This window comes from Arachis stenosperma, chromosome 3, assembly GCF_014773155.1.
Source record: "Arachis stenosperma cultivar V10309 chromosome 3, arast.V10309.gnm1.PFL2, whole genome shotgun sequence".
Taxonomy (NCBI): Eukaryota; Viridiplantae; Streptophyta; class Magnoliopsida; order Fabales; family Fabaceae; genus Arachis; species Arachis stenosperma.
This window is the reverse complement of record NC_080379.1, coordinates 9832615-9845455: the sequence shown is the minus strand read 5'-3', so window position 1 is coordinate 9845455 and position 12841 is coordinate 9832615. Positions and strand designations below refer to the sequence as shown.

Here is a 12841-nt window from a genome sequence, read left to right as displayed (position 1 = left end):
TAGCTGAAAGGCGTTAAAATAAAAACATGATTACATATTTACATGAGTAAGATTAGTGGAGGTGAAATGATTGGAGAGTGATATTGTCACTCCCAAAATTAATGTCTTTCCTCACTCTCCTCTTATGTAATTTGTCTAAATTATCCTCTTTTTCATTATCCTTTATTCATTATGAACAAAAAAGATAATTTGTTTTGAAAATAACTTTAAAATAATATATATTAAAAAAGATAATATAACATAACAATATAGGAGTTTCTACTTTCTAGTAAAGGAAAATGTTGGTTATAGAGTGACAATTAACAAGAATGTGTATTTATTATTATTATTATTATTATTATTAGTAAAGGAACAGGAACAGGAACTGTAGCACCAACCTTTTGTAACTTGTAAGTTCTCAAATTCCCACTATTGCTATTTTAGAACTCTGTATTGTTATGTCTGTATATAATAAACTAGTTCAATGTCACTTAGCCAGACTCGGGTTTGAGCTGTGAATGGCCTCACTGGGAGGATCAAATTAAGTATGAGACTCATTTTCATTGTTTCCCATTTTAGGTAATATTCAGCTTCATGTTTTATCAAAATAATTATTCTTTAATTTGTCATCTGTTTGTAACAGAAAATGAAGTTTCCACTTACCATTGTGAAAATAACAGCAGTGCTTTTCGTTTGACTCTAAAGGCTGTGTTTTTTGTGTATCTCTCGTTTTGTTTTCCATTGAAGGTGCAATGAAACTGTTATGTTGACTCAGAGTCAATGACTAAAACAAGACAAAACACCAACCACAATAGTTAAATATTAAAAAAGTGTGAATATAGTAAAGTATTTGTCTTAGAAATTTAGTGGAAGATGCAACTGAACTTTACTATTCTCTTGACTCCAAAAGTCGTCTTGAATTATTGAGTGTGCTTCTTTCCTATGATCCTTCCAGCTCTAATCTAACCACATAAGAAATTTAAAGAAGGAGTAGATGCTTTAATGAATCAATGCTCATCAATCACCTACCATCACTTTCCCTTCATTAAATCATAAGTTTTAAGCTCAATATTCTACTTAGACCCGCAACAACCCTGTGATGGCAGATGGTGTGGTTTCCTTCCTTCTAGAAAACTTGTCCCAGCTGCTGGCAACTGAAGCCAAGCTACTATGTGGTTTGGAAGGTAGAATCAGATCCCTCCACAGTGAGCTCGAAATTATAAACGTGCTCCTCAAAAGCTTCGAAGGGAAGAGGAACAAGAAAGAAATGGAGCAAGTAGTTGCCAACCAAATCAGAGATGCTGCTCAGGAAGCTGAGGATGTCATCGACATCTTCGTTGCCAACGTGGCCATGCACAAGAGGAGATCCAACCTAGGGAGAATGTTCCATGGTGTTTCCCACACAAAGCTGCTTCATGATGTTGCTGAGAAAATAGAAACCATAAAAGCCACTCTTAGTGATATACGTGAGAACAAGATCAAGTATGATGTCTTCCAACAAGAAAGTGAATCATCGTCGACAAGAGAAGATGAGGAGAGGATTCAGTTGCTGCACAAGAGGAGAAGAGATGTGGAGGAACATGATGTAGTTGGTTTCGTCCGGGAATCCAAGACAGTTATCCAGCTCCTTAGTGAAAAGGGATCAAGGAGCAATGTTGTCTCCATCATTGGTATGGGTGGGTTGGGCAAAACCACCCTTGCTCGAAAGGTCTATAACAGCGATGAGGTGAAGGCATATTTCAATTGTCGTGCATGGGTTTATGTTTCAAATGATTGTAGAGTTAACGATCTTCTACTTGGCATTCTCAATTGTTTGATGCCCAACCCCGAATATGAGTGTAGTAGCAAAAAGAAGGGAAAAAAGAAAAAGAGAAAAGAGAAACCAAGAGACCTTAATACTTTAAGCGAGGATGAACTGAAGCAAATAGTGCAGGACTGCTTGAAGAAGAAGAGGTATCTACTAGTCCTTGATGACTTGTGGAAAGCTCAAGATTGGGATGAGGTACAAGATGCTTTTCCAAACAATAATAATGGTAGTAAAATACTAATTACAAGTCGTTTGAAAGAGGTGGCTATCCACACTAGTCAAGATCCTCCTTTCTATCTTCAATTACTTACTGATGAAGAAAGTTGGGAACTCTTCTCCAAGAGAGTTTTTCGTGGAGAAGAGCTCCCATTTGATCTAGAGGATCTAGGCAAACAAATAGTCAAAAGTTGTCATGGTTTGCCACTTTCCCTTGTTGTTTTGGCAGGGCTTCTTGCACATAAGGAGAAGTCATACCGAGAATGGTCCAAAGTGGTAGGACATGTTAACTGGTATCTCACTCAAGATGAATCCCAAGTCAAGGACATCGTACTCAAACTCAGTTACGACAACTTGCCCAGAAGATTAAAACCATGTTTCCTGTATCTTGGGATCTTCCCTGAAGACTATGAGATACCTGTTAGGCAACTGCTTGAACTATGGGTTGCTGAGGGATTTATACAACAATCTGGGACCAGATATCCTGAGGAAGTTGCTGAAGATTATTTGTATGAGCTCATTGAACGTAGTTTGGTTCAAGTAGCACAAATCAAGAGTTTTAGTGGAGGTGTCAAAACATGTCGCATCCATGATCTTCTTCGAGATCTGTGCATTTCTGAGAGCAAAGAAGACAAGCTATTTGAAATTTGCATGGATAATAACATTTTGGCAAGAAGACAACCTCACAGGCTATCTCTTCATTGCAATGTGCCTCACTATGTTTCTTCAAGCAACAATGACCATTCAGTTGTACGTTCTATGTTTTGCTTTAACCAAGACTATCATTTTACTCCAAGCAACTGGAAACGGCTTTTCAAATCCTTCAAATCTGTTCGAGTATTAGATTTGGGCAGCAACCATTGTCTAAAGGTCCCTTCTAATTTGAGTTTATTTATCCATTTAAGGTATCTAAGAATATACTCGCAACATACCCACATCATTCCAAATTCTATATGCATGCTTCAGAATCTACAGACACTGGACATAGCAGGGCCTTGTAGGATGGTTGTCTTGATTTCTTTCCCCAATGAACTATGGAAACTAAAACAACTAAGGCACTTGCATACAATTAGGCCCATATTGCTACGTGGCAACCATCATTCAAGAGCAGTCGCTGAAGTTATGTGGAATCTTCAAACCATTTCTTCCATTGCACTCAATAGGCAAGTAGCATATCTATTTGAGAAAGGAAGCTTTCCAAAGCTTCAAAAGTTGGGTTTGCTAATCTCCTCAGGCAAGAAGGGGGAACTGCACACACTGTTGCCAATCCTACAACAATTAAGTCATCTGAATAAGTTACGAGTTTCCTTTGAATGGAAGAAGTCAGAAGTGCATTCATCCGCAAGAAACCACATGGAATGGCACATTGGATGCAAGCCACATGAACTGTTACAAAGCCTGCAACAGTTAACTAGTCTGAGTTCATTGAAAATTATCAATGCTTGGGACCTTCCAACATGTCCTGTTGCATTTCCTCCATGCATTACAAAGCTAACTCTGTCAGGCATCACTTGCATGAATGAGGATGGGATGAATGCCATGGGAAGTCTCACTAGACTTCGAATTTTGAGATTATATGGGGGATATTCTTCAAATGATTCCTTTGAGATTAATTGTTCTGCAAGTAATGGATTCCCACAGCTGCAAGTGTTCGAGATGAAAAAGTTGAAAGTTCATAACTGGAAATTAGCCAAGGCTGCAATGCCATACCTTCAGTACTTGCTGATCGATTTTTGTCGACAGTTGGATGATCTCCCAAATGAATTGTGGTCTTTGATTGCCCTGAGACAAGTGCATGTTTTGCGACCCTCTGAAGCATTGTCTCTCAAACTAAAAGATATTGAAATGAAGGATGGGTGTGAGCTCATAATCAGAGAGGGTAATTCCTATTTCTATGGAATTTAGAACTAGAGATTGTTGTGTTTGAATCACTTTTCTTTTACTCTTTTTTTTTTTTGTGGGGGTGTGTGTTTGAATCAATAATATATGTATTATAAATTCTTGGAACATTTCATCCACTGAAAATCATAGGTTTGATGTACTTCTTTCAACTTTGTGATTTTAATTTTGAAAATCAAGAGTTCAATTTTAATGTATTACTAGTATAAGTTTTTCTTTGGTGCACCATGCCTTCAAAGGCTGCCTGTTGATAGATGTGAGATGTCGACCTGTCTTTGAAATGATCTATGGTCTTTGGTAAAACAGAGGGATGTGTGCTCATAATCAGAAAGTAATTAGAGCTTGTTGAGATTTTGAATAAAAATATGGGTGTGTGTGGTTGGGGGAATTATAAATAATTCCTAGGAATTTTAAAATGGAAATATCATATTCCCATGTTTGGTTCAAAATTTGAAAAGCTATTTCTAAACAAGTTTGATTTTAGGGAATCAAAATATCATCATTTGAATTCCCACCTTCTCCCTGGCTATATTTGCTTCCCATGAAAGTGGAATTTGAGTAACAAAATAATACTTGAACCACACACACCCATATTATAAATGTATTATATGTATTATAAATTCTTCATGCATTTAATCTTCTCAGCCATTTAGGACAAGCACCAGTATTGTTATTAAACTTCAATTGTTCCAAATAATAATGGGAGTGCTATGGGGTAGCCAAAAGCTAACTTCATTGCATCCTTTCTATTTTGTTACAGAAATCTACAAGTATTTGTACACACTTGTGACTTGTTAAATTGAAATGGGACCTCTGTTTTAATAATTTCAGCATATTATAATAATATTCTTATATATGAAGACTGTGAATTTATTCAACATGATAACGTGACTACAAAAAGTTTAATTTTACTGTCTGAATTTAATATTTGTGACAAATAATCATTTGTTTGTACTTGTCCGCTTGATAAATGTCACGACCTATTCCATAATAAGGTTTCACTATAATTAACTATGGTTGTAGCATAGATTTGTGACATTGCTACTTCTCATCCATAGTCCTACGAGTAGTTTTCATTAAAAAAATAACAGATATCTTCATGGTTATGATGTCAACTGATTCAGGGAATTATTATGAACGGACCAAAGAACTCTTGCTGCATGTGTGTGCTCCATGTCATCTCAAGTTGGGTATTCTCATTTATCTCTATGAATTCAGAGTAAGGCATTTTTGGGCTAAGCTATGTTCAACCTGTGAAGAAATAAAATCGATATTAACATTGATACTGACAATGGCATGTACTCAAACATGTAGATGCAGTGAAGCTTTAAAATGATAGGACATACATGATATATAATATAAGTTATGTATTTTTCTTCGAGTATATATTAATTAGAATTTATCAACATGCATACATTATTCAAGCATTTAGAAATGTAAAATCACAAATATTCACTACTACTAGGCTCTGCCAAAGTTTTTTTGAAATATTACATGTATACAAAAAATAATTACTAAATTAGCCACCTATATAAAATACACATTAAACATAATTAAATAATAAATATATTTATACACAAATATACCGTGGCTATTTGAAAAGTAAGTGGCATTATCCTACTCCTGTTATGTCAATTTAAACAAATCAATCTTTCTTTATAAAGAAATAGTAATGAAGTGTACACAAGAGTTCAACTGTACATTTGTGTACACTTCAAACTACTGCAGGTTATCGTTGTAGAGTGTGTGGTTAAAGAAATTAATAGAAAAATAGTAAATCTCAGAGGCAAAAAGAAGAGACAATAAAATATGTAGTACTGTAGTAAATAAATTGGAAACAACATCTTTTTTAGAAGATGCAATAATACACCTTAACGTTTTGTATGGTTGACGCAGAGTCAATGAGGAGAAGACAAAGAATCCAACTATGCAACTTTACAAAAGACACAAACAGCTGTCCTAAAATAATTATCGAATGCATTATTGTTTCTCCCAACTCCAATCTTAACACTCTTATGTCCTCAACAAACATCAAATATCAGTTTCCTACATTGAGCATCATCAGTTCAATTTCTAACCACAAATCCATCTGTTTATAATGGCAGATACTGTGATTTCCTTTGTCCTTGATAACTTGTCCCAATTGCTAGCACGCGAAGCCAGTCTGCTCTGTGGCGTGGATGACAGGGTTAGATCCCTTCAAAGTGTGCTCAACATGATGAACGAGCATCTCCAAACCTCTGAAGGAAAAACCAAGAAAGGAATAGAGAAAGAAGTTCTTCGCCAGATCAGAGATGTTGCACATGAAGCTGAGGATGTCATCGACACCTTTGTTGTCAACGTGGCTATACACAAGCGTAGAACCAAGCTGGGGAGGATGCTTCATGGTCTTGAGCATGCAAAGTTGCTCCATGATGTGGCTGAGAAAATAGACAGCATTAAAGCCACTGTCAATGATATAAGAGACAACAAGATCAAGCTCACCGATGTCGTCCCACAAGAAAGTGGATCATCGACGTCAACAAGAGAAGAGGAGGAGAGGGTTCTGTTGATGCACAAGAAGAGAAGAATTGTGGAAGAACATGATGTAGTTGGTTTTGTTCGTGAATCCAAGGCAGTCATCCAGCTGCTTAAGGAAGAGAGTTCCCAAAGCAATGTTGTCTCCATCATCGGCATGGGTGGCTTGGGCAAAACCACCCTTGCCCGGAAGGTCTATAACAGCGGTGAGTTGAAGCCATATTTCAAATGTCGTACATGGGTTTATGTGTCAAATGACTGCAGAGTTAAGGACCTCTTGATTAGCCTTATCAAGTCTTTGATGCCTAACCTTGAACACGAGCATGGGAGGAAAAAGAAGGGAAAGAAACAAAAGGGAACAGAGAAACCAGGTGATCTCTCTAGCTTGGATGTGGATGAGCTAAAGCTCAAGGTGCGAGATTTCTTGACCATGAAAAGGTATCTGGTAGTCCTTGATGACCTCTGGAAGACTCAAGATTGGGATGAGATACAAGATGCTTTTCCAAACGACAATAATGGTAGTAAAATATTAATTACTAGCCGTTTGAAAGAGGTGGCATCCCATACAAGTCCATATCCTCCTTATTACCTTCAATTCCTGGGCGATGATGAAAGTTGGGAACTCTTTTCCAGAAAAGTGTTTCGAGGAGAAGAATGTCCTTCTGATATAGAGCATCTTGGAAAACAAATGGTCAAAAGTTGTGGTGGTTTGCCACTCTCCATTGTTGTTTTGGCAGGGTTACTTGCAAACAAGGGGAAGTCACACAAGGAATGGTCCAAAGTTGTGGGACATGTCAACTGGTTTCTTACTCAAGATAAGACCCAAGTCAAGGACATTGTACTCAAACTCAGCTACGACAACTTGCCTACAAGACTAAAGCCGTGCTTTCTGTATTTCGGGATCTACCCTGAAGATTTTGAGATACCTGTAAGGTCATTGCTGCAAAAATGGGTGGCTGAGGGATTTATTCAACAAACTGGGACCAGAAATGCAGAGGATGTTGCTGAAGATTACTTGTGTGAGCTCATTGATCGTAGCCTGGTTCAAGCATCGCGAGTGAATGTTAATGGAGATGTGAAGGCATGTCGCGTCCATGATCTTCTTCGAGATCTTTGCATATGTGAGAGCAAAGAGGACAAGCTTTTTGAGGTTTGCACAAATAATAACATTTTGGAGAGATCAAAACCTCGCAGGCTTTCTATCCAATGTGGCATGCATCGGTATGTTTCTTCAACCAACAATGACCACTCGTGTTCGATCTTTGTTTTGCCTGGACCCAACAAGGTATGTGTTTACTCCCAGTGAGATGAAATGGCTCTTTAAATTGTTCAAATTGGTTCGGGTATTAGATCTTGGAGAAAACTGTGTCCGCAAAGTCCCTTCCAACTTGGGCTTATTTATCCATTTAAGGTATTTAAGAATACGCTCAGAAAGTGATTCCTTCAAGGTTCCGGATTCTATATGCACACTTCAAAATTTACAAACTTTGGACATATACAGTTTTTTTGAGGTGATATTTTCAACATATTTGCCCAGTGGATTATGGAACATGAAACAACTTAGGCATTTGAATACTAATGGAAGCATCATCCTACATGGCTACCATCGTTCAAAAGCAGGTGATCAAGTTATGTGGAATCTTGAAACTTGAAAGCATGTACTACATTAAATTCAATAGGCAGATTGCACACATGTTAGAGAAAGGAAGTTTTCCCAAGCTACGAAAGTTGGGTTTGCACATATCCTCAGTCCAGAAAAATAATGTGCATGAGTTGTTGTCAAGCCTACAACGTTTAATTCATCTAAACAAGTTACAAATTTCCATTAAATGGAAGAATGCATGGCGCCCGCCCTTAAACTACGAGCACATGGAATGGCACGTCGGGGTCAAGCCAATTGAATTGTTACAGAGCCTGCAGCAGTTGTCAAATCTGAGCACATTAAAAGTTCTCAGAGCTTTGGACATTGCAACGTGTGATATTGCATTTCCTCCATGCATTACAAAATTAAGGTTGACAGGCATTAGCTTCATGAATGATGATGGGATGAATGCCATTGGTAATCTTACTAGACTTAGACGTTTGAGATTGTATGGATCATTTACATTTGATATTCTCTTTGATATTAATTGCACTGCAAACAGTTTCCCACAGCTCCATGTTTTTGAGATGGAGTGCCTGATAACTGGAAATTAGGCAATGGTGCAATGCCATGCCTTCAAACTCTGCTTATCGAATGCTGTAAAAGATTGGACGATCTCCCAGATGAACTGTGGTCTTTGACTTCCCTGAGACAAGTAAAAGTTGTGAAACCCTCCCAAGCATTGTCTGATGCGTTAGCAAATTTGGAAATGAAGGATGGATGTGAGCTCATAATCGAATAATTTCAACTATAGAATTTAGGCTGCGTTTGTTTACAGGACACTGAGACAGGGACACTGACACACAAAATCGTGTTTGGCAGAGGAGACATGGACAGAGACAATGTGTTCAGAGACGTATTTTGTGTTCATCATCCTGACAGGAAGGATACGGAGACACTAACAAGGGACACAACTTATTTTTTATTTTTTCTTTCATTATTTTTGTTAATTTTTCATAATTATATTTTTTATTGTTATATTTTTCATCTCAAATTTTTTGAATGAAAAAAAAATGAGAATAAATTGAATTTTCATAATTTGTTCTAGTTTATCACCAAATAAAATACAAAAATACACAATTTTGTGTCTCTGTTCATCAGTGTCTTGTTCTGTCCTGTTCTTGAAAACAAACGCAATCTTAGAGACTAGAGTTGTTAAGTTTGCTCAAAATATATGTACTCTAAGTTCTTCATACTTTATCACCACCGAATCATTATTCTTCTGGACAAGTATTGCTATTCAGTTTCATTAGCAGAGTCATGCTAATGTTTTCAGGCTTGACAACGGCACCAGTTGTGACTTGTGAGTCAATTGGAGTTATTTGTGTTAATATATCATATCATCGCTGTTCCATCTGGTTTTGGTGCTTTTGCTTATCACTTTTTCTTTTGATAATGGCTTGAGTATTCTCTGCACTTCTACTGCATATTAAAACCAACGATAAAATCTCCCTTGTTTTTTTCCCTTGTAGTCATATCACTAGTCAATAGAATACAGCACCGAAAATATATATAGATGATTTTATTTCTAGTATATGCTCTATTGCAAGAAAGTCAAAATTTATACTCATAAAAGCTCCAATACTTGTCATTAGAATAATCTCTTTGAAAAGCTTAAAATGATTGATAGAAGCACATTAATGGTTTTATATATTTGTTTGGAAAATGAGGGATCCCGCCAAACAGCTCTCTGGTCTCTTCGACTCCCTTCTCAATATCAATTTCTATGTCTTCTAAATTTATGCAATCGCTCTCACTCCGGCATGGGAAGATTTAAGTTAGGTTAATGTTAATGCTTGCAAGCATCATCATTCAGCTAAACTTTGTGATAGTATTGTTGCAGATAAACTATGAAGTAAAAACAGTCCTTCAGGATTTTCAGGGGATTGTTATCAAAGGATTATGTTCTATGTTACACACTTCACATATAATCGATTATAATAATAATAGATTTGGACAACAAGTTTTCAAGTTTGTTTGCTAGGTTAGTTTGAAGTTTTTTTAGATACCTTATATCTGTTCTTGCACTGGTGCAGATAGTGTTAAGAAGACAGAACATCCTCATAAAGGTGAATATAATGCAAGAAAAGATGAAGATAAAAATGGACAGGAAATGAATAATGAAGAAAAATTGCCATTATTGTAAAGCTTTGAGAAGAAGCAAGACTTTGAGAATTAACTTGTGCAAATTGGTATGATTCGCAGAAAAAAAAAAAAAAAAGACGAAAACTGAATCATCAAGCTAGATAGTTTTATTCAATTATCCATGGTCATTTTCTCACGCCACCGAGGATTAATGTAATTCAAGTTGTGTTAATGGCTCTACATTGTTCAAAGTTCAAACAGGTCTTTTGGGTTAGAACTAGGCAAGCTTACTCATAGGCTACCAATACCATTGTGTTTGGACTTTGGAGTATGCATTCATTTTTGTTAAATATATGATCTAAGTGTTATTTTTATATACTTAATTAATTAATTTTACATTAAACGATAATAATTTACCTATTAAATCACTAACAAAGTAATCTCGTGCGTTGACTAGGTCAATTTCGGGATAGATAAATATAAACATGTCTCCAATGGAAAAAGAAAAAGAAAAAGAAAAAAAAAATTATATTAGGTAATTAATGACTTTCTTGAACAATATGAATAATAGATCTTAAAATTTGTCTAATTCAAGTAAAACACACTACACTTCAAATTATTTACGAAAATCTTAATATTAAAATAATTATCCGCACACCTAGTAAATTAAACATCCAATATATTCATTGTTCACATTGTTTAATATTTTTATTGTTTACTTGTACTTTTCCAAAAGAAAAACAAAAGAGAAGAAAAACAAAAGGGAAAAGAGCTTTGTATACCAAAAATATGTTAGTGTTGCAAGTGTGAGAAGTGTTGAAATTAGTACCACATCAAAAAAAGCAAGAAAGAGTGAGGAGTTTATAAGATGAGAGATCCATTAACTTAACACCTTAAGGTTTTGAGTTGGATGTGGTGTTTTTTTATTTTATGTTTTCGCACTTGATTCCTTCCCGAATTTTTCCCGGTTATCAAGAACTCTCTACGGTTGGCCCAACAAAATAGACATTATCAACTTACTAATTTCCACTTGCGTTTTTATAGGCTCTCGTATATTGTAATTAAGGTTCTGAATCGATAAAATTAAAAATTTAAATGTTCAATTGAGATTAAATTGGATATAATAAAATAATATATTTATATATAAAATATATAATTTTTTTAAAAAATAATATTTTTATATTTTATTATTTTAAATTGATTAATGACAAAAAATTCGAATTAATTTAACAAATTAACTTATTAATTTATTCATTTTTTTATTTTTTGACCAATTTATTATAGATTATTTTTTTAATAAAATTAATTTAGTGACTGATTTTATTAATCGAACTTATTTGGGATATTGTTTCAAGAATCATGATTGTAGTGTTGTGCTATGCAAAAAGTGACTTGTCGTAATACTTTTTCATAATGATATCTTTACCCTAATGGATAAAGAAAAAAAAATTAAGATCGGTAAAACGAGTCGAATTTGTCAAAAAGGGTGGGTTAGAATTTGAAACACGTTAAATTGAAAAGACTCGCTATACTTATTGGATTTTGGCAAAATGGGACTGGCTCATGAGCAAGCCACAGATTAATTATTCTTTTTTTAGTAAATATCGTTTTTGTTCTTAATGTTTGGACTGTTCTTAATGTTTGGAGTAAGTTTTAAAATTATTTCTAACGTTTAAATCGTTGTATTTAAGTTTTTAATATTTTAAAATTGACTCAATATTATCTTGTTGTTAGAGATCCATTAATAAAATTAACGGTGGGATAAAATTGAGACGATTTTAAAACGTTAGAAATTTAAATAGGACAAAAACGTTAAAAACAAAAATGATACATATAAATAAATTTTAATTTTATCCTTCAATAATATTAATTTTTTAGGTTCATAATTATTCAATTATTTTTTAATTTTATTCTTAATCACATTATTTTTTTAAGTGAATTTATTTTTTATTAATAAAAAATTAAAAAATAAATTAAGTAATTATTTGTCGTAAAAAAATTAGTTTTGTCCCGTCGTCAATTCTGTTAATGAATCACTAATGGCAGAATAACATTGAACCAATTTTGAAATGTTAGGAACTTAAATAGGACGATTTAAACGTTAGGGACAATTTTAGAACTTACCTCAAACATTAAGAACAAAAACAATACTTTTTTTTTAATAAAAGAGTAATTAGTGTTACAAAAATTAACAATTATATAATTTTTAAATATATTTTTTTTTATTTTTGTTATTAAATTTATTTATTTTATTTTATATTTTCATATATATGCTCGAATCATGTAAATTATTTCTTAAAATAAAAATAATTTTATTAATGAATATTATTTTAAATAATTCTGTTGAAGTTAAAAAATTTAAAAAAATAGTAAAAAAATTACATAATAATTTAAATATTTTTTATTTGTATTTAATTTTTTAATTATTATTTTTATATTAGTTTTATTAATTTTTTATTTAAAAAAATTAAAAAGACTAGTCCGCTAATCTGACAATACACCATAAATCGAGACAAATTAGCATTTGGAGTCCGCTTTACTTTGTGGAGCAGATCGGATCCCATTTTTTGGGAATGACCTTGAGCTTGATGGGTTGAGAATTAATTTTTTATCTATTAACCAACTAACAATTATTTTAATCTTTATTCATTTATTGGCTAATTGTTGCATTTAAAAAGTTAATTTTTAACAAAATC

The 12841-nt window shown here is 34.0% G+C and overlaps 1 protein-coding gene and 1 pseudogene across 2 annotated transcripts; both read left to right on the top strand.

The window, feature by feature from the left end:
* Positions 1-869: 869 nt before the first annotated feature.
* LOC130970275 (disease resistance protein RPP13-like) lies at positions 870-4394 on the top strand. 2 transcript variants are annotated; one of them, XM_057896302.1, is made up of 2 exons: positions 870-2012; positions 2232-4393. In XM_057896302.1, the coding sequence occupies exons 1-2, from the start codon at positions 1079-1081 to the stop codon at positions 3905-3907; spliced, it is 2610 nt and encodes an 869-aa protein (XP_057752285.1). In that variant the 5' UTR covers positions 870-1078; the 3' UTR covers positions 3908-4393. The 2 variants fall into 2 exon arrangements, with proteins under 2 accessions (XP_057752285.1, XP_057752284.1); XM_057896301.1 differs by having other exon boundaries at positions 870-4394.
* A 1495-nt stretch (positions 4395-5889) lies between these two features.
* On the top strand, positions 5890-9403 carry LOC130970714 (probable disease resistance RPP8-like protein 2; annotated as a pseudogene).
* The last annotated feature ends 3438 nt before the right edge of the window (positions 9404-12841 follow it).